The sequence below is a fragment of the Schistocerca gregaria genome, chromosome X (assembly GCF_023897955.1).
Source record: "Schistocerca gregaria isolate iqSchGreg1 chromosome X, iqSchGreg1.2, whole genome shotgun sequence".
Taxonomy (NCBI): Eukaryota; Metazoa; Arthropoda; class Insecta; order Orthoptera; family Acrididae; genus Schistocerca; species Schistocerca gregaria.
In genome coordinates this window covers 366774692-366798422 of record NC_064931.1, presented here as the reverse complement: position 1 = coordinate 366798422, position 23731 = coordinate 366774692, and the positions used below count along the sequence as shown (strand labels likewise).

At 37.5% G+C, this 23731-nt stretch overlaps 1 protein-coding gene across 2 annotated transcripts in view; it reads left to right on the top strand.

Annotated features, from left to right (window-relative positions):
* The window catches only part of LOC126297567 (fibrillin-2-like), a 597958-nt gene that overhangs the window by 159315 nt on the left and 414912 nt on the right, over positions 1 to 23731 (top strand). For both annotated transcript variants that reach the window (XM_049988509.1, XM_049988508.1), the window contains exons 3-4: positions 16611 to 16698; positions 21572 to 21761. In XM_049988509.1, the coding sequence (XP_049844466.1) occupies positions 16611 to 16698; positions 21572 to 21761 (278 nt within the window). The remainder of the gene's footprint in view (positions 1 to 16610; positions 16699 to 21571; positions 21762 to 23731) is intronic.

Genomic DNA, 23731 nt, shown 5'->3' with positions numbered 1-23731 from the left:
TACACAAGATTCCCACACTCCCTAAACATCCCTTTGTCCACTGTTTCCAATGTGATAGTGAAGTGGAGATGTGAAGGGACATGTACAGCACAGAAGTGTACAGGTCAACCTTGTCAGTTGACTGACAGGGACTGCTAACCTTTGAAGAGGGTCCTAATGTGCAATAGGCAGACAAGCTGCTCATAAGCCACACATAACAATGGTAAATACCTAATGCACCTCACTTGGTGTAAGGAGCATAAATATTGGACAATTGAATGGTGGAAAAATGTTGTGTGGAGTGACAAATCATGGTACACAATGTGGTGACCTGATGGCTGGGTGTGAGTATGACGAATGCCCAGTGAACGTCATCTACCAGCATGTGTACTGCGAACAGTAAAATGGTGTGGTTGTGTTTTTCATGTTTTTCACATTACAGATCTACATTGATGTTTTAAGTGCCTTCTTGCTTCCCACTGTTGAAGAGCAAATCAGGGATGGCAATTTCATATTTTAACATGATCAAGTATCTGTTCATAATGCACGGCCTGTGATGGAGTGGTTACACAAGAATAACATCCCTATACTGGGCTGGCTTGCACAGAGTCCTGACCTAAATCCAAATCATATATATATATATATATATATATATATATATATATATATATATATATATATATATAAACCTTTGGGATGTTTTGGAATGCTGACTTTGTGCCAGGCCTCACCTCACCGACCAACATCGATACCTCTCCTCAGTGCAGCACTCCATGAAGAATGGGCTGCCATTCCCCAAAAAACCTTCCAGCACCTGATTGAATTTATGCATGTGAGAGTATAAGCTGTCATCAAAGCTAAGGATTGGCCAACACCACAGAATTCCAGCATTATCGATGGGGAGCACCACAAACTTTCAGCCAGGTGTCCAGATAATTTTGACCACATAGTGTACATAAATAGAAAATTCATCTACTACTTTTAGTTTCTGATTTCCTAACTTAATTCCTTCAGAATCATCTTATTTAATTCAACCCTGTTCCATTACCATTGTTGCTGTCAATCCTGATCACCTGCTCTACAATGTCCTCTGCATTCTCTCACAGAAATACAATATCATCAGCAACTCTCAAACTTTTTATTTCTTCTCTCTGAACTCTTAATTCCTTCCCCAAATTTCTTTTTGTTTGCTTTACTGCTTGCTCAATGTAAAGATTGAATGACACTGGGAATATGTTACAACCCTGTCTCACTACCTACTCAATTACCGCTTCCATTTCATAACCTTTGACTCTTTAACTGCAATTATTTTTTTGTACAAGTTGTAATGAATATCTTGCTCCATCCATTTTCTCCCTGCTACCTTCTGAATTTGAAAGAGTATAGTCTTGTAAACATTGTCAAAAGCTTTCTCTAAATCAACAAATTCTATAAATGTAGGTTTGTCTCTTTTGACTTTATCTTCTAAATAGAAGAATCAGCATTGTGTCACTTGTTCCTACATTTATCAGGAACCCATATTTATCATCCCTGAGATCAACTTCAAGCAGTTTGTCAATTCTTCTGTAAAGAACTCATCTTAGTATTTTGCAACCATGACTTATTAAACTGATCGTTTGGTAATATGGATCCTTGTCAGCTACTCCTTTTTTTTGGAACTGGAATTATGTTGTTACATTCTTCTTGAAGTCTGAGGGCATTTTACCTGTGTCATACATCTTGCACTCCAGATGGAATTGTTTTGTAATTGCTTATTCTTCCAAAGATATCAATTGTTCAGACAATGTCATCTGCTCCAGGGGCCTTATTTCAACTTAACTCTTTCAATGCTCTGTCAAATTCTTCTCTCAGAATAATATTTCTCATCTCATCTGCATCTACATACTCGTCCCTTTCTATAATATTGCCTTAAAGTTCATTTCCCTTGTATCCCCCCAACATATACTCCTTCCACCTGTCAGCTTTCTCTTCTCTGCTTAGTACTGATTTTCCACCTGAACTCTTGGTATTCAAAAAGCTGCTTCTCTTTACTCCAAAGGCCTCTTTAATTTTCCTATAGACAGTTTCTTCTTTCCCTAGTTACGTATACTTATATATCCATACATTTGTTCTCTAATGATTGGTGTTAAGCCATTGTGCTCTTACTGTTAATCTCATTTTTAGACTTTGTATTCCCTTTTGCCTTCTTCAGTTGCTAAATTTTTAATTTTCTATCATCAATTAAACTCAGTATCTTCAGTGATATACAAGGCTTTCTATTCAGCCTTGTCTTTTTATCTATTTGAATATCTGCTGCCCTCACTGTCTCGTCTCTTAAATCTACCTCTTCGTCTTCTGTTGTATTCCTTTCCACTATTTCTGTGAATCACTGCCTGATGCTCCCTCTGAAACTCTCAGCAACATCAACAATATAGGAAAAGATAGATTGTTACTTACTGTAAAGAAGAATCGTTAAGTTATAGATAGGTACAATTAAAAGACACTTACACAAATCTTTCGGCCACAGTCTTCACCAGCAATAGAGAAATATAGAAACACACACAGTTTATACACAGAAGCAAGCACACCTCATGCACACATGACTACCAACTCCAGCAGCTCAGGCCAGATTGCAGCTATCACATGGGATTACAGCAGTGATCTGTATGGGGTGGGGAAGGGATAGTAGCGTATGGTTGGGAGGACAGCCGAACACTGGCTGCGGGAGTGTGTAGGGGCTAAAATTCCAACAGGTACAGCATCAGGTGGTTGTGGGACAGGGAGGTGGGGAAAAAGGAGTGAAAAGGAGAGAAGCAGGAAAAGATGGGCAGGTGTGTTGGCAGAGGGCAGCAAACAAAGACAAGAATGGGGAGGAGATGATAGGACGGGGGATGGGGGGATGGAAACTGTTGGGTGAAAGGTGTGGGGACAGTATGTCACCATAGGTTGAGACCGGAATAATTATGGGATTGGATAATGTGTTGTAAGGATAACTCACATCTGCACAGTTAAGAAAAGCTGATGGTGAAGGGGAGGATCCAGATGGCTCGTGTATTGAAGCAGCCATTGTGCATTTGGGTCTTCCATGGGGATATGATCTCGAAAGGTGGCACACTGGGTTGAGAAGGACCAGGTGAAGTGGATGGCAGAGATGGTGTTGAGGTTGTGAAGAAATGAAGACAGATGTTGACCTCCTCCTCTCTGACGGCTCCATTTGCACCTCTGTCCACATTAAACCCACCAAGCACTCACAGTACCTGCGTTTCGACAGCTGTAATTCCTTCCCATACAGCCTAGCCACCTGGGGATGGCATATCTCCCTTTACAAAAGCTCTCTGGTTCACAATGCTGAGGGTCTCACCAAGGCTTTCACAGACAGACACTATCCCCCAGACCTAGTCCACAAACAGACCTCTGCGCCATTTCTCCTCACACCGCCAATCCTCCCACTCCCCAACTGGCCACAAAGGAGTGCCTTCCCCATCACCTAGTACTACCCTGGACTGGGGCAACTGAACCACATCCTTTGCTAGGGCTTTGATTAGCTATCATCATGTCCTGAAATAGGGACATCATAGCTGAGATCCTTGCTACTCCTCCTAAAGTGGTGTTTGATTGCCCACTCAACCTCCACAACATCCCAGTCCATTCCTATGTCACTCCAGTCCCTCTTCGTTGCCACAAGTATCATAGCCATGTGGAAGACTCAGATGCAAGACCTGCGCAATCCACCCGCCCAGCACTTCCGATTTGAGTTCTGTCACAGATTTATCCTACCCCATCAGGAGCTGGACCACCTGTGAAAGCAGCCATGCCCTGCTGCAACCACTGTATAGCTTTTGATATTGGTATGACTACCAACCAGCTGTCCACCAGGATGACTGGCCACCGCCAAACTGTGGCTGAGAACACCTTTGGTATAACATGGAGCTGAGCATAACATGCTGCATCACTACCCAAGCCATCTGGATCCTCCCCTCCACCAACAGCTTTTCTGAACTGCACAGATGGGAATTATTGTTACAACACATTCTATGCTCCCATAATAATACCAGCCCCACCCTCCACCTAACAGTTTCCACCCCATCTGTCCTATCATCTCCTCCCCGTTTTTGTCCACCAGTCTCTTTTTTTTGCTGCCCTCTGCCAACACTTCAGCCCATCTTTTCCTGCATCTCTCCTTTCTGCTCCTTTTTTCCCCCACCTCCACACCCCACAGTCTCCTGAGGCTGTGCCTGTTGGCATTCTAGTCCCTGCACATTCTGCCAGATGGTCATTCCTCTGTCCCCTCACCCATACACAACTGTCCCTTCCCCTTCCCCTTCCCCACCACCTCCAGATTGCTACTGCCCTCCCATGTTATTGTTGCATTCTGGCCTGAGCTGCTGGAGTTGGCGGTCATGTGTGCATGAGGTGTGCTTGCTTCTATGTATGAATGGTGTGTGTTTTCTGTTTCTCTGTGGCTGAAAACTTTGTGTAAATGTCTTTTAATCATGCCTATCTGCAACCTAAAGTGTCTTCTTTACAGTAAGTAGCAATCTATCTGTTTTCCTAGATTGTTGATATTCCTATGCAGAGTTTCCATTGCCTCAACCACCTCAGGTTCTCTCAAATTATCCAGGTCCCATCTCCTTAAGTCCATACTTTTTTGCAGTTTCTTGGGTTATAATCTGCAGTTCAAAACCAATAAATTGTGCTCAGAGCCCACATCTGCCCCTGGAAATATCTTCCAGTTTAAAATCTGATTTCAAAATCTCTGTCCTATCATTACATAGTCAATTTGAATCCTTCTGGTGTCTCCAGTTCTCTTCCATGTGTACAGCTTACTTTCAGATTCTTAAATCAAGTTTTAGCTGTGATTAAATTATGCTCTGTGCAAAATTTTGCCAGGCAGTGTCCTCTTTCATTCCTTTCTGCAAGTACATATTCACATACTGTTTTGTCTTCTCTTCTTTTTCCTACTATAAAATCTCATTCATCTGCCTCAGTTAAATTTTTCTCTCCTTTAACTATCTGAATAGTTTCTTTTATCTTATCATACATTCTTTCAAGCTCTATATCATCTGTGGAGCTAGGTGGCATATAAATGTGCATTATCACAGTGGGTATTGGCTTAGCATCTGTCTTGTCTATGATAATGCATTCACTATGCTGTTCATAGTAGCTACCCACATTCCTATTTTCTTATTCATTATTAGACATATTCCTGTGTAGCCCCTATTTGTTTTTGCATTTATATTGCTGCACTCACCTGACCAGAAGTCCTTTTCCTCCTGCTGCAACCAAACTTCACTGATTCCTACTGCATCTCACTTCAACCTATCCATTTCCCTTTTTAAATTTTCTGATCTACCTCTGTGATTAAGGGATCTAACAATCCATGCTCCAACTCATAGAATACCAGTTTTATTTTTCCTGATGACAATATCCTCCTGAGTAGTTCCTGCCCAGAGATCTTAATGGAGGACTATTTTACCTCCATAATATTTTATCCAAGAGGATGCTATCATCAATTAATCATATGGTATAGTGATATGCCCTCAGGGGAAAATAATGGCTGCCGTTTCCCCTGGGTTTCAGTTATTCACAGTGCCAACACAGCAAGGCCATATTGGTTGATGTTACGAGGCCAGATGTCAGTCATCCAGACTGTTGCCCCTGCAACTACTGAAAAGGCTGCTGTCCCTCTTCATGGACCACATGTTTGCTGGCCCCTCAAAAGATACTCATCCACTGCAGTTGCACCTGGCATTGCACCTGTATCATTGAGGCTTGCAAGTCACCCCACCACAACAGAGCCCATGGTTCATGGGAAGCATCCTTAGCAAGGCCTGGTAACCTAAATTAATCTGATTAAGAAGAGGAAGGATATAGCCCTCAATAAACTGACCTTAGTGGCAGGTGCAGGAACAGCAGAAGTTCCACCTGCTTGTGTACCTGGGTGCGAATGGAGGATGGAGCAGTGTGTCAGCAGGAAGAGTGGGGGAGCAGATGCTCAGCACAGACAGCAGACAGAGTAGCAAGTCAGAAGGAGGGGATGAAGAGACAGAAGTGCCACACTGACCTCTAAGCAGTCAGTTCATCAGTGCCACTAATGATAGCAACATGGTCACATATTGTGCCTGTTGGATACTGACATCTGGCCGTTCACCTGTGAACTATTTAATTAAGAAGCACAAAGCATTAGTATGGAGCACCCTCTGCCACACAACACACAACATTGATACGAAGCATCTATGCTATGAAACATCATTACCGAGCACTCTCTGCCATGGGACATTGGTACGAAGCACTCTGGCCCACCTATTATTGGTATGGTTACCCTCAGCCAAGTAACATTGGTAAAAATCAATCTTCACCGCCCAACATTGGTACAGAGTACCATCTGCCACACAACGTTAGTTTGGAATACTGTCTGCCATACAACATCGATACGAAGTACCTAATGCCATAACACATTAATACAAAGTACTATCTGCTGAACAGCATTGGAATGAAGTATGTTCTGCCATGCAACGCTGTTATGAAGTACCCGGCACAATGTAAAATTTGTAGGTAGCACCACTACAGCACCAGGCTGCTGAAGATAGTGTGATTCCATTGCATTCTGCCACTCACCACTAGATGGCAATACCGTTGTTTTCTCAGTAGTGTGGGACTTTAATTAATCATAGTTCTGACAATTTGCACAGAATATTTATTAATTGTATACATAAACTTTCCTCACATATCAGTCTGTCTATTAGTGACAATCATATCCTGGCAGGTCTGATCTGAATCAAGCTGTGTGTCTGTGAAAACCATATTAAAATCCCTGCAGAAGTTCCTAAGATGAGCATGAACATGCTGACAGAAACCTAGGTGGGGAACTTTAAATGTATGTATAGAAGAAGTAGATATGCATAGATTATGGCAAGAATTATTCAGTGTGATTCAGTGGCCTTCACTTCATTCCTGTACTGGACAACACTGACTTGTTCCATCAGGATGCACAGATAGCACAAAATGTACAAACTCCAGAATGGAAAATGGCAATGGGTCACACACCCACTACAATTGTGTCTTTAAGTGAGTCGAGAAACATCACTGCCACAGGGAGTGGTAAAGATGGGGCAAACTCTCTTGATTGTGTATCACAGAGCTGTCACCATAATAATGAAAATGAAGATAACCATCAAGACAAAAACCACTCACATTACTCTGTGAGTAGACAGTGACAGTAGTTGCATGAAAACAACTATGAGCCAAGCTACTGAAATAATGAACACTGGCATGAGCAATGGTGACAGAGCCTTGAACTAAGAATGAAAATATGTGAATCAGTCTGTTACTGACCACTGTATCAGAATCCCTACAATAGTTCCTGAGAGTAGCTTTCACATACAGACAGGAAAACACAGTGAGAAAATTTAATGTATAAAATGTATGGATGCTTTTAAAGAGTTCTACAATTCAACACGAGATGGCAGTGACAGGTGCCTCCACTTCATGTGCTGTCATCCATGTTGTGATTAGTAGTAAAGATTAGATAGGAGAGAAGAAAATGTTGCAGCCATCCATAAGGCAATTGTTATGCAAGTGTTGCATTTTTCTGTGTGATGCTTCAGTAAGTATTTTAGGGACATCAGAAACTCATCCCAAACAACCAGAGTGCAATACTGCATGAATGTAACATTTTTTCTTTGCACTGAAGCATTACAGATGCTGCAAGTGTCGCCAGCATAAAATTGCAGGGGAAGTTTAAATTTAGATGAGCAATTCACAAACAAGTTGTGATGCTCACACTGGTATGGAGCAGCAATCAGGCAGCCTTTCACGTATCACCACCGAATGACAAAGGAATGTGAGAGTGGGCTTTAATTAATCATAGTCCAGCCAATTAGCACTAAATATTTATGAATTATATACACAAGCCTTCCTCGCAAATCAATCTAACTATTACTAAAACTGTAACAAAATTCCTACAGCTGTTCCTGAGATTAGCATGAATCTGGCCTCCACTTCATGTGTGTACTAGGCAAGAAAAGTGGGCAAAGCGCTTCGATTTATGTATGCAGAAAAGAAGAGGAAGGAGAACAAGATGATGACAGATAGAAAAAGAAGATATGACTACATATTCCTGGCACAGACATTACTTTTCCTTCTATTTAATTCACAATTTACTATTTTTATTCCAGTCTGAAGAGTATGCCTCTTGTTCAGCATTTCCTTTGTCTCTCTGTTATAGACTGTAGTTCTGTGGCTGTGCCACAGTGAATTCCTTGTTTACTTACCCACAACAACCACCATAGGAAATAGCTGGGGAACACAAACCTGTAACACTGATATCCCCTTCAAAAACTGACTGTATGTGTTTTTGTAATGAAGTCATCTTGCTTTCAGCTGTCACTGTTTTATTTGACAATAACAACTGTGGCATTATGTTGTTGTCAAGTATAAGATTTTGAGATGTAGGTTTACATTATCTTGTGGCATTATGCTGTTATCAAGTACAAGATTTTGACATATAGATTTACATTATTTTTGCCTAATACGAACCTGTATGTCAAAATCTTATGCTTGAAAATGTCATAATGGTGAAACTGCTATTGTGAAATAAAACACTGACAGCTGAAAGCAACATGACATCATTTAAAAAGTTCATAGAAGCTGTGGAGCCCTGTTACGATAAGTTAATGGACTATATGTGTGTCACATAACTCATTACAAATCTGATATCTTTTTTTTTTTAAAAAGAAAAAAGAACAACAATAAGCCAATGAGGAAAATTCATAGTACAAAATTTTGCTCTTCGTGATCTGCAAAGCTGAGCCAACCTTGAAGTGGTTAGCTGAAGCAGGTTCATATAAAATTAGTAAATGCTGCTCAAAAACTGAACATCATAATAATATAACTGAAATTGTATTAATCAACAAACAAACAATGCAAAATAGCCTCTAATTCACATTTGTAATGCCTAGTAATGAATACTTTCCCAGGTTTACTGGAAAAAAATAATGTATGTCCTGTAAAAGTGAAAACTGATGCTCCATAAGATCAAAATTCTGGATGTGCATTCTGTATGCATGTCAAGTAATTATCAACACTCATACACCTTAATTGCAATAATATTTTTTATAATTGTGGTTTGCTAAAATCTAAAATGATAAACTGACATGACCTCACTGTTCAGGTCAGGGAGGTTGTGAGAATGAAGGGTATGTTGCAATTCGGAAAATCTTGTGTTGATGGGGACAGTATCCATGTAGTACGGACAATGAAGAAGTCAACAGAACAACATTATGTTGCACTGAATTCTCTACAATAGACCAAGTGAGATGGTGTAGTGATTTAGATAGTACACTTGCACTTGGGAGGCAGTTCAAATCCCTGTCTGGGCATTTAGGTTTAGGTTTTTTTGTAGTTTCCCTAAATCACTTAAGAGAAAAGCAGGGATGATTCCTTTAGTAAGTACATAGCCAATATTCTTCCCTCCCCTCTTGCAATCTGAGCTTGAACTCCATCTCTAATGCCCCCATCATTGTTGAGATATTAAGCCTTAATTTTACTTTCTTCCTTTTTTCTCTGCAAATGTACTAGGTACTTTCTTAGTTTGCCTCTGCCCATTCATCCAGTTGGATAGTTGTTTTGTAGCCATGTAGAATGCTGTGCAGTGATTTCAGTGGAGTTTGTACATGATGTAGCTGCTGTGTTTAATTTGATAGGAAATGCCAGTGGCAGGGATAAGATAGATTGTGAACCGATGTACGAAACAGACCCTGCACCTGGGCCTTCTACAGGGATATGACCCATGTGATTAGGGCCAGAAGGTGAACAGTGATGGAGTGATTTTAAATTTGCTGTAAAATACTTTAACTCCATGATGATCTCCTGTGTTGGGAGATGGTTGTACATTTTGTTCCCATATATTTAATATCTTTGCTGTACATTTTTGTTGAATCAGGAAACAACCTCTTTAAATGTTTTGATCTTGTATTGTGGTGGTAACTATCTGAACTCTTATCGAATTTACTGATGTTTTTCTTCGCATAACGTAACAGGCCTAGTATGTATTGGCATGAGAGGGGTAGTATACACAGTTTCTTAAAGAATGGTTTACATGTTTCTTTTTGCTATTTGAACAACATTGTTCTGATTGATTTCTTTTTGTAATTTAAGCAACTTCATTGTCTCTGCACATTTATGAAAGCTAACAGTAGTGAGCCCAAACCAGAATTTTTTGGCACTCCATACTTAACTTTCTGGCATGTTAAGTAATACAGTCTACCATCATGAGATATTTCAGCTCTTTGCTACTTAGCACATAGCTACAACTTAAACCAACTGTGGGCTGCTCCACAGACACAACAATACAGTTTCTTGTGCAGCAGCCCAGGATGAGTAAGACAAAAAACCTACAACAGATATAAAACCAACTCACAGTTTAATTCCTCCTTATCTGATGCAGTTAGAACATGTTTCAAGAAGTGATACACGTCTGTTTCAATATTGATCTGTTCTTTCTGAAACCATTCTGTACATTGGTGACTATTTTGTATTTATTCACAATGTTTAACTGTCTTGTAAATAATATTCTTTCAATTACTTTTGAAAAGCCAGACGGTTGAGATACTGGACTGTAATTTTGTTTGTTAAATGTATAGTCCTTTTTACAAAGTGGCTTCATTGTTGATTGTTTAAGTGTAAATAGGAATACACTAGAAAAGGAAGTATTCATTATACCTTTCCATTTATGGTAACTTTTATGTTTTTATTATTTGTTTTTCATCCGTTCTTAATTTCGTTTTGTACTGCAGTTGTCTAGTCATCATTAAATATAATATCAACATATTCACAGTCTTTAATAATTTTTCCTTCTTCATTTATGATGAGCTTACTGTTTTCCACTTTACATTTAGCCAAGTTGCCATTTACTACCATCCAAACTGATTGTTTTTTTGCTACGATTTCTAGTAAAAAGTCATCATTCAACTTTTTATGCAGCATATATAGGCTTCTGACAGACATTTCCCTAACATCTAAGGTATGGCTGTATGCCATTATGCTTCTCCTACCTTCCCAGCTTCCTAAGTGTGATGGCCAACTTTTTTATATCTGGAATTAACCATCAATTTGATTTTTAGTTGTATGATTTTATTGTTTGTAATGGAGAAAAAAGGTAGGAATTTAAGGAGATGGGACCTGGATAAACTGAGAGGACCAGAGGTTGTAGAGAGTTTCAGGGAGAACATTAGGGAATGATTGACAGGAATGGGGGAAAGAAATACAGTAGAAGAAGAATGGGTAGCTTTGAGGGATGAAATAGTGAAGGCAGCAGAGGATCAAATAGGTAAAAAGACGATGGTTAGTAGAAATACTTGGGTAACACAATATATATTGAATTTAACTGATGAAATGAGAAAATATAAAAATGCAGTAAAAGAAGCAGGCAGAAAGGAATACAAACATCTCAAAAATGAGATCGACAGGAAGTGCAAAATGGCTAAGCAGGAATGGATAGAGGACAAATGTAAGGATATAGAGGCACATTTCACAAGGGGTAAGATAGATACTGCCTACAGGAAAATTAAAGAGACTTTTGGAGAAAAGAGAACCACTTGTATGAATATCAAGAGCTCAGATGGAAACCCAGTTCTAAGCAAAGAAGAGAAAGCAGAAAGGTGTATAGAGAGGATCTGTACAAGGGTGATGTACTTGAGGACAATATTATGGAAATGGAAAAGGATGTAGATGAAGATGAAATGGGAGATATGATACTGCATGAAGAGTTTGAAAGAGCACTAAAACACCTAAGCTGAAGAGCACTAAAAGACCTAAGCTGAAACAAGGCCCCGGGAGTGGACAACATTCCATTAGACCTACTGATAGCCTTGGGAGACCCAGCCCTGACAAAACTCTTCCATCTGGTGAGCAAGGTGTATGAGAAAGGCGAAATACCCTCAGACTTCATGAAGAATATAATAATTCCAATCCCAAAGAAAGCAAATGTTGACAGATGTGAAAATTACCAAACTATCAGTTTAATAAGCCATGGCTGCAAAAAACTAACACGAATTCTTTACAGACGAATGGAAAAACCTCGGGGAAGATCAGTTTGGATTCCGTAGAAATGTTGGAACACGTGAGGCAATACTGACCCTATGACTCATCTTAGAAAATAGATTAAGTAAAGGCAAACCTATGTTTCTAGCATTTATAGACTTAGAGAAAGCTTTTGACAATGTTGACTGGAATACTCTCTTTCAAATTCTGAAGGTGGCATGGGTAAAATACAGGGAGCAAAAGGCTATTTACAATTTGTACAGAAACCAGATGGCAATTATAAGAGCCGAGGGGCATAAAAGGGAAGGAGTGGTTGGAAAGGGAGTGAGACAGGGTTGTAGCCTATCTCCAATGTTCATCAATCTGTATATTGAGCAAGCAGTAAAGGAAACAAAAGAAAATTTCAGAGTAGGAATTAAAATCCATGGAGAAGAAATAAAAACTTTGAGGTTCGTAGGTGACATTGTAATTCTGTCAGAGACAGCAAAGGACCTGGAAGAGCAGCTGAATAGAATGGACAGTGTCTTGAAAGGAGGATATAAGATGAGCATCAACAAAAGCAAAACAAGTATAGTGGAATGTAGTCAAATCAAATCGGGTGATGCTGAGGGTATTAGATTAGAAAATGAGACGCTTGAAGTAGTAAAGGAGTTTTGACATTTGGGGAGCAAAGTAGCTGATGATGGTTGAAGTAGAGAGGATATAAAATATAGACTGGCAAAGGCAAGGAAAGCGTTTCTGAAGAAGCAAAATTTGTTAACATGGAGTATAGATTTAAGTGTCAGGAAGTCATTTCTGAAAGTATTTGTATGGAGTGTGTCCATGTATTTAAGTGAAACGTGGATGATAAGTAGTTTGGACAAGAAGAGAATAGAAGCTTTCAAAATGTGGTGCTACAGAAGAATGCTGAATATTGGATGGGTAGATCACATAACTAATGAAGAGGTATTGACTTGAATTAGAGAGAAGAGAAATTTGTGGCACACCTTGACAAAAAGAAGGGATCGGTTGGCAGGACATGTTCTGAGGTATCAAAGAGTCACCAATTTAGTGTTGGAGGGCATTGTGGAGGGTAAAAATCATAGTGGGAGACCAAGAGATGAATACAGTAAGCAGGTTCAGAAGGATGTAGGTTACAATATGTACTGGGAGATGAAGAAGCTTGCACAGGATAGAGTAGCTTGGAGAGCTGCATAAAACCAGTCTCTGGACTGAAGACAACAACAACAACAACAACAACAACAGCAACAATGTAGAATGCCATATCATACCAATATTTAGAATTAGAGAAACATTACTCCAATTTTTTATCTGCATTTTGCAGTGGGTTTTTGTCCCATTTAACCCTCTGCAGCATATTGTTAACAACACTGATGCTGCTATCAGTAATGAATCTTCTTTGTATATATCTGTCATTGACCACAGAATTTTTCTTAATTATCTTCCTTAGTTCCAAATTAACTGTCAAGTTCTTGCAGAAACCAGTCTCTGTTACTTTAGTATCATTATAACAAGGCTGTTTATAAACACTCTGTCCATTCCTCCAAAGATAAAAAGTCAGTAGTCAGCTGCACAAGAAAACCTATACTTGGTTCACCTAAATGGTTTTGACAGTTGAAATTGTCATTCTCAGGACTTTAATAGGCTCAAATCATTAGTTAACAAATATCAAAAATAAGAATCAGATGGCTGTGTCCTTTACTACACAGTCAGTGAAACAGACTCTGTAGCAAAGAGCATGAATGCCCGATTCTTATTGTTGACATTGGTTTGTTAATGATTTTTGCTGATTTCACTTCTGAAAACAACTGTTGAAACTGGTTAGGTGAACCAAATAAAGGTTTTCTTGTGCAACTGATCACTGACTTGTTTATCTGTGATGTAATATTCTGCAGTTGCTGAACTACAGCTATCCACAAAATTATAAATGTGGTCAATTACTGTGTTAGATCCACATAGTAATTTCAGGTACCATTGTTTCCAGGCTATATGAAGTTAAGAGATTTATCAAATGCTCCTTTTGTTTATCATTAGTTTTAAAACTGGTTTAGAAATTATTCATTGTGCATTTTCTTCTATGTCTCACAAGGAACTCCATGCGTGTGAGGTCACAAGCTCAAGTAAAGCACATTTGAAAGTCTTGGGTTAACAGTTTTGCTGTTAATGACTCACCATGTGAATCAGGAGAATATCAGGAAGGTGACATAAAATGTGGGTCCAGGAGGTTCAAAGATAAACTTTATATGGTATGTGTTACACTTCACAAAATGGATATTGTCGACATTTCTTAAATGTTCAGAACAAATCATTAACTTGCACCATGAACACCAAATGAAAAATGGTGCGCCACAGTGATCACAAAGGTTTGCAACATCAAGATCAAAGGCAAACTCCTTGGGAGCTACAAACCATGCAGGACGTTCAGTTGGATATCCACCCTTAACCTTCAAATGAAGTGGTGACTTCTTTCTATCATAAATGGTGTTGTGGGGTCCAAAAGGATACCACATTGTTTTAGCCATGAAGATTAATTTATTTTGGTTTCATCACAAATATTTATTCATAAATTTCATATTATCATATATTACAATGCAAACATCAGCTTAACACAAAAAACTCAACGTAAATCAAAATAGGAAAAAAAAAAGTTTACATAACCCTGCATAACAGTGAAATGAAATGAAATATAAAATTTTAAACAGCAGTAATAAATTGCTGTGAGATGAACATATAGAGTATGGAAAATTAGCAGCATATAATGAACATCAAATATAAATTGATACAGAGTCTTTCACAAATGGTCAGTATTCGCCCAAAATTCTCTCCACACACCACCAAATGATCAGTCTGGCAAACTGGATGACTGCAGCAAGTACAGCAATGATTGATCTTTTTATTGCTGACACAGGGACATGGAGCACATCATTTCCTCTTTGAATACAGAATGGATCTTTAGGATTTTGGGCAAGATTTCTTCAAAACTCCTGAGATTAAAATCACTCCACTCCATGATTACCACAGTGGCACTGGTACAACAACCGTAATAGATACTTAGAACAGAAAAAACGGTCTTGGTTGCACAAGATAGGTTTATTTAATCTTCATGTGATGTATTTCACCTTTTCTATGCATCATCAATTAGGGATAATTAGAAACTAGTGTAAGTATAAACTGCATTAAAGGCAATAATAAATCAAAAACAACAGAAGACTTACATTTATTGGACTATGGAGTGCAATGCCATATTTGTGTTTCAGGAGGAGGTGAGGGGTATAAAATTTCAACTCATAAAAGATTTCACTATAACTGAGCCTAGCTATAAAAACTTCTGTTAATCATAACTGAGGTGAGGTGTGAAACGCAATTAACAGTTCCCTAGAACTGGGAGGTAAGAGCCAGCTAGCCACTTTCAGTGCTTCATTGTCCCAAAACTGCAACCAACAAGAACATTCATAATGTGAAATTTAATGATTAGCAATTCAAAGTGTTTGAAATAACAGGTGGCATTGTGCATAAACAGCTTTAAAATAAAGTAAATTCAAGATGATCAGAATTTTTGCAAGCTCAGTGCCATATTTATTGAATACTGACCAAAAACAAAACCAAAATTGAATATCTGGATCATCTTAGAAAGAAGCCAACTGATTTTGAGGATAAGAATATCACTATGGATGAGACATAATCCATGATTCAGGCATAAATGAAACAGTAGTCAAAGACTGGATAGATGCCCATAGCTGTGAACTAAGACTGATGAAAATCCTTGTATTAGGATGAAGAAAAGTGCTTTGGTATTGGGAAAGTCATGATATCTGAAGTATTACTGCAACGATCATCATATTTTGGCACGATATCCCAGAGGACATCAATCAATGCCAAGCTAAATAACTGCTTGCATAAGGGCCATAGGTGGCTCAATACTTATTGACTTGCTCAATTTGTGAAGCTCTTTCTCTCTCTTTGCCTTGAATAACCATCTTATTTCTGTAAAATTGTAATCATTTGTTTGTCTCTAAATGTACATCAAATCTATTCATTTGTATCCTATTTGCATAGTTCCTTTGTGGTTTTTTGTGTATTTCTTCAGGCAATAAACAGTCCAAAACAAAACAAATAATTCTCTGATTATGCTGTATTTCATTTTATCCATTTTAACAAAACACACACAGCATGGTGGGAGAAGCAGTCTGAGTGGTGGAGTTAAAGAGGAGGCTGGGGTGGGGAGAGGGAAGGATAGTAGGGTAGTGGTGGGGGATGGTAAAGTGCTGCTTATGAGAGCATAGAGAGGGATGAAGTGAGGAGAGGGTAGAGTAACTATGTGCAGTTGGGTGGTTTGTCAGAGATTTGGGGGGGGGGGGGGGGGGGAGGAGCAGAAAAGGAGAGAAATAAAAAGACTGTGGGTGTGTTGATCAAATAGACATAGCAGATTGATTACAATTTGTATATGTTTATGGATCATACTTGGTAAAATATATGAGAACTGATTTCCTATTCTTACATGACTGAATGTCAAATACACCTACAATAAGTCCAAATAACCACTCCAATTTTGTCATCTTATCAGACAATAAATGTAAATGACTGTAATGTTGTATACATACTATTTTCAGAGATGAACAGTGTGAAAGTGGAAAAACTGCAGCAAGATCAGGGAAGGACTGTACTCCAGAAGATAAATGTGGAGGACAGTTTCACAAGGTAACAATGTCTAACACAGTTTATTACATTAGATTAAATGACAGATACTTTTTGTTCCAATTGATCCATAGTGAGGAGATCCTCAAACCACCCAATAAATATTTACAATTAAAAACAAATAAGCTGATGTAGCTTCCACATGTCCCAAGTGAAGTGATTGTCATGGATGTGGAATGACTCAAAAAATGTTAAACATATCTGAATTTAAAAGGCAATAAATACTAAATTGAAAAATCACTTTACAACACTAATTCACAGAGATCAAATCAATGCATTGAATCTGTAGAGAAGACAGATTGTACTAATACTCATATTATTTGATGCTATTAGTAACAAGTGCACACTAGTTTGTTCTCTCTTAAACTCATCAATGGAGTAGAAGGAATTGGGCACCAATATAGACTTTTAGGTCCTTTATTGATAGTTATCTTTTAATGGCTGCTGGCAAGTTATTGAAAATATGTGTTCCAGAATAATGAAACTCTGTGGACCAAAGTAAAAGACTTTAAATCTTTGTGAAGATTATTCTTATTATAATAATGAGTCCCTGAACTGAGATGTTAGTCTGAAAAATAGATATGTTTTTAATGACAAATTTTGTTAAGGAATAAATGTATTGGGAAGCAATTGTTAATCTCCCTAGTTCTCTAAACAGGCCTCTGCAGGATATTCTTGAGTTCACCCCACAAATAATTATCATTACACATTTTTTGACCTAAAACACTTCAGTTTGACTTGATGAGTTACCCCAAGAAATAGTATGGCATTATAAATGAAAGTAATCATAATATGCAAGTTTTTTCATTTTTATATTTCCTATGTCTGACAACATTTACATTGCAAATAGAGATTTGTATAGGACTTCAGCAGTTATGTGTTGTGCTCCTCATTGTTGAATTTATTATCAATTTGTAATATCAAGAATTTTTTATTGTCGTTCTTAGACCTCTTATAAGTTCTGAACTGAATATAGTGCATTTTTTCAAAGTTTAGTGACAAAAAATTAGCTAGGAACCATATGTTGATGTCCATGAAAACTTCAGTAACTGGTCTTTCTAAGATTACACTTGATTTGCTATTTATTGCAATGTTTGTATCCTCTGCAAATGAAATGAACTTGGCAGCTGAAATGTTGCTAATGAGAGGTCATCAAGATAAAGGAGAAAAAGTAAGGACCCTAAGATGGAACCTTGTATTGTACCACATGTAATTAGTTTCCAGTTGAATGATGCCTGATGTCTCGTTGCATGTCTCCACCCAAGTGACATCCTTTGTCTCCTGTCAGAGGTATACACTTGAACCATTTTGCAGCATTTCCTGCATTGTAAAGAACAATTAGAAAGTCCAGCATTTCAGTTAGAAAGGTCTATAAGAAAACACAAAACAAAATGCTCCATTCATCAATTGTTGTTGAAAGTACACTTGCTCATCTACATGCCTCTACTGAGCACTTATAATTATGGGGCTAATGACTGTCATACACAAAAGAAAGATTATGTTATTTTGGATAATAAATACTTTTTGTTTCGTAGGCCAATGGTGAGGGTATCCCCAAGGATGTTTAGCATCTAATAAAAAAATGAATAAATACATATTTACAAAAAAGAGATCTGCTAATGTCCTTTCCACAGATCCTAAGTCAAATGTTCATCACGGATGTGGAATAAATAAAAAATCTGAAGCATATTTTTGTTTGGCAGCTAATAACAAACTTCTCATGAAACATGTAATTGTACAGTACATTGACATGCATATTATATTTCTTGAACTCTTTGTAGCCACATATCATTAAATCAGGAAATCATTTTACAACACACATTTATCACATTACTGCACTGAAGATGTGGAGCAGTAACACCATTAGATTAGATTAGTTTTCGTTCCATAGATCCATGTTGAGAAGATCCCTGTGGATGTGGAACATGTCACCTCTCTCTCTCTCTCGTTTTTTTTTTTTTTTTTTTTTTTTTTTTTTTTTTTTTTTTAAAGGTGAAATAACAATACAAATAGTATAAATATATACAACACATCATTTGTTTCTATTAAAAAATTCGTCAATGGAGTAGAAGGAGTTGGTCTTTCAGGCCCCTTTTAAACTGATCTCTATTTGTAACTAAATTTTTTATGTTTGCTGGCAAATTATTGAAGATGAGTGTTCCTGAGTAGTGGACCCCTTTTTGAACTAAAGTAAGTGCTTTTAAGTCCTTGTGCAGATAATTTTTGTTCCTGGTATTGTATGTATGAACTGAGCTGTTTGTTGGAAAAAGAGATATATTATTTAGGACAAATTTCATTAAGGAGTAAATATACTGAGAGGCAGTAGTTAGTATACCCAGCTCTTCGAAGAGGTTTCTACAAGATGTCCATGAGTTTACTCCACAAATAATACGTATTACACGCTTTTGGACTCTGAAAACTTTTGTTTGACTTGAAGAGTTACCCCAAAATATTATACCATATGACATTATGGAATGAAAGTAGGCAAAGATTGCAAGCTTTTTTACTTTTATGTCGCCTATGTCTGCTAACGCTTGAATTGCAAATACAGATTTGTTAAGGCGTTTCTGCAGTTCTGTCGTATGCTCCTCCCAACTGAATTTATTATCAAGTCGTAATCCCAGGAATTTAAGACTGTCAACCTCTTCTATCTGCTTTTCTTCGTACTTTATGCATATGCTGGGTGGAAAGCTCTTACCGGTTCTGAATTGCATATAGTGAATCTTTTCGAAGTTTAATGTCAGTGAGTTGGCTTTAAACCATTAATTAATATTCATGAAAATATCATTAGCATATCTTTCTAGAACTATACTCGACATACTATTTATTGCAATACTTGTGTCATCTGCAAACAAAATGAACTCTGCTTCTGGCAGTGTAACTGATGAGAGATCATTAATGTACACAAGAAAACGCAATGGCCCTAAGATGGATCCTTGTGGGACACCACATGTAATTTCTTCCCATTCTGATGATGACTGATGACTTAGTTCACTAGTCCCTTGCACTGACACCCTTTGTTTCCTGTTAGCGAGGTATGACTTGAACCATTTTGTAGCACTGCCTGTGACACCATAGAATTCTAATTTACTTAAAAGGATGTTGTGGTTTAGACAATCGAATGCCTTTGACAAATCACAGAAAATACCTGCTGCTTGTAACTTGTTATTTAATGAATTAAGCACATTTTAACTGTAGGTGTAAATAGCTTTTTCGATATCAGAACCCTTCAGAAATCCAAACTGTGTTCTTGATAATATGTTATTTGTGGTTAGATGGTTGAGAAGCTGCCTGTAGATAACTTTTTCTAAAATTTTTGAGAATGCAGGCAAAAGTGAAATCGGTTTGTAGTTTGATGGCATCTCTTTATCCCCATTCTTGAATAGAGGCTTAACATCTGCATATTTCAGCCAGTCAGGAAATGTCCCAGTTATAATTGACTGGTTACACAAGTAACTTAGAATTGTACTAAACTGACAAGAACATGCCTTAATTAACTTTGTTGATATTTCATCGTAACCACTAGAATGCTTTGTTTTTAAAGATTTTATTATGGAAGTTATTTCTTTTGGTGATGTGAGTGACATATTCATGTTCCTAAAGCTATTTGTAAAGGCTAGTTTCAGATATTCAAGGGCATTATTTACTGATCCTGACGATCCCATTCTATCAGTAATGGATATAAAGTACTTGTTAAATAGATTTGCCACACTATGCTCATCGGTTACTAATGTGTCATCTACCCTTAGTGCTATTTGCTCCTGTTCCTTTCTGGTTCTACCAGTCTCCTCTTTCACTATATCCCATATTGTTTTTTATTTTGTTCCCTGACATTGCTATCTTCTTCTCATAGTGTATTTGTTTAGATGGCTGAATTACTTTTTTAAATATTTTACAGTATTCCTTGTATTTAGCTAAATCATCAGCATTGGAGCTATTCTTGGTTGACAGATACATTTTCCTTTTTGTCTTACAGGAAATCTTTATTCCTTGTGTGATCCATGGTTTTATTATAGACTTCTGTTTAATTTGAGTAACTTTCAGAGGAAAACAGTTTTCAAACATGGTACTGACATTGTTCATGAATGTGTTATATTTTTCATTCATGTCATGAGCACTATAAACATCTTTCCTGTCCATATCTTTGAGCAGTTTTCTAAAACACTCAATTTTTGGTTGATTGAATACTCTCCTGTATTCAGATTTAGCAGTCTTGATAATCTGCTTAGAATTTACATCTAAAACAAGGAGCTGCATGTCATGATCTGATAGTCCATTTATTACAGGTTTTATGATATGATTTTGTTCCTTTGATTTGTCTATAAAAATGTTATCAATGGCTGTCCTTGAGGGTTTAGTGATACTAGTTGGAAAGTTTACAGTGTGAGTTAGATTGAAAGACAACATTACTAACTGCAGTAAATGTTTACTGGAAGATTGAATTAGAAAATCTCTATTACAGTCACCAGCAATCAAAATTTCTTTGTTTCTTACTGTTAAATAACCCAAAAGAACTTCTACATGATTTATGAATAGATTATAATTTCCTGCAGGTGCTCAGTAAATAGTTACTATTATATAGGATCTGTCATGGAAGTCTACTTCTGTTGCACATGCTTCTAGATGCTGCTCTAAACAGAATTTATTAATGTCAATGTTCTTGAATTTGTGGCAGTTATTAATAAATGTGGCAACTCCTCCCTCCATATCTACCATATTATTTTATATTATTAATTTGACACAAATCAAACAGTCTACTAAGAAATTTTTTCAGTGGAATGGAAACAAACAGTAATTTTTTCAATGAAACTAATAATCATATATATTTATCTCTGGTCTATTTGTTATTTAATTTTTATTAAAAATTTCTGTACAGGACTGCTGTGAAGCATGCAAATTGGGTCTGTTTTCGGGATCAATGGCAATGGGATGCACCTTTCAGTCATTTTCTTTGGGTCATCCATGGGATCAAGCATACAAGACTTGCTGTGCTGAAGTATCCTCCAGTACAAAGTTTTCGGAACCTGCAGACAATCCTGGGATAATATCAACACCACCATTACCAGGTGAGCACTAATCATGTCTTTGAAAAAACTATTTATTTACTTTTTTGTGATGGATATCTGCATGAGAAACAGGAGGAAACGTGAGATCAATTTTTGTGATAGTAATTTTTTTTGTCTGTAAATTCCGCTCTGGTGGCAGCTGCTAGTAGAGGTTCCTTTGCTGTCTCGGATTTTGTTAATGTCCATTTGTGACTTACTAGTGTAACACAGCTTATTAACATTTCATCACAAGTTACTGCACACATTGCATTTACATTAGATTAGCTTAGATGTACTTTCCATTGCAATAAATCCATGGTGAGGAGAACATGTCAGAAAATGAGAATACACAATAAATATTTACAAAGAAAAATGCTAGTAAATATGGTAAAGTACCTTCCACAGATCCCAAGTGGTCTTCATGGATGTGGAATAAATCCAGAAATCCTAAATACATTTTCATTTGAAAGGTGATAGCAGCCTTGTTCAATACAATGAGCTGCATTCGATAATTCTTAGGCTATTGTAGCCATGCATCATCAAATAGAAAAATCATTTTACAACACTTATTTATGATGATCAAATTACTGCACTTAATTTGTATAGAAGTCAGAGAGTTCTAACACCCACATTATTTGATATTATTAGCAATATACACCCATCAGTACTACAAAAAACCAGCCAAAGTTGCAGATTTCACTTTTTTTATTTACTCAGTGATAGTTTTGGGCTGGGATGCATTTTCAAATCATCATGCCAATAGTCAAAATGGTATTTCCAAAAATACAAAAACCATGTTAAAAATATATATGTGTTATGAACTGCAGATAAACAGTTACATAATACACATATATTTTTGAGATGGTTTTTGTATTTTTGGATATACCATTTTGACCATCTGGCACAATGATTTGAAAATGGGTCCCAGCCCAAAACTAGTCATTGAGTAAATAAAAAAGTGAAATTTTTATCTTTGCCTGGTTTGTCACTCTATTGATTGCTGACCTGCAATTATTCCAGCATGCTCCAAGTTTGTATGTACACATCAGCTGGTTATACTGAGAAATTCATCAGTGAAGTAGAAGGAGTTGCCCACCAATAAATCGTTTAGGCTCATCTTAGACTGATTTTTATTAGTAATTGAACTTTTTATGGCTGCTGGTAAGCTACTGAAAATAATGGACACCCTTCTGGAGCAACTTAAGCTACTTTAAGTCTTAATGATGATTATTCTCATTTTAGTAAGGGTCAATCAGAGAGTTTCCACTTCAGGGCATTGCTGCAGTGTATATGCAATGTTGCATGACTCCTATCTGGTTATACAAGAACTGAAATGTAGCAAGGGGTTAGTGTAGCATTCATGTCTTTCTGATGTGCATGTGGAGAGTGCAGAAATGTTAACTATGATGACCTTATTACCAAACGGATCCAAACTGAACCAAAATGCTGTTATTCTTTTCTTGGCTGCTGAAGGACAAGCACCAGTAGATATTCATCATAAAATGAAGAATGTGTATGGGGCAACATGTCCATCAAAAATACCCATTGTGGAATGGTGCACCAAGTTCTGTGGTATAAATGATAATTAATTGAAACCCTCAGCTGTCGACAGGTGTTGTTGGTATACCGTGATGGGGGCAGCTGAAAATGTGTGCCCCAACTGAGATTCGAACCTGGGATCTCCTGCTTACATGGAAGACACACTATCCATCTGAGCCACCGAGGACACAGATGAATAGTGTGACTGCAGGGACTTATCTTTTGCACGCTTCCTGTGAGACAGGAATTGTCACCTTAGTTGGCACAAGTAATGAGTGGATGGGCAAATATCTATTAGGAACATTATGTACGTAGATTGTGAACAGTTGGAAATGAGGGTCTCATAGGAAGTGTGCAAGGGATAAGTCCCTGCAGTCACACTATTCATCTGTGTCCTCAGTGGCGCAGATGGATAGAGCATCTGCCATGTAAGCGGGAGATCCCGGGTTTGA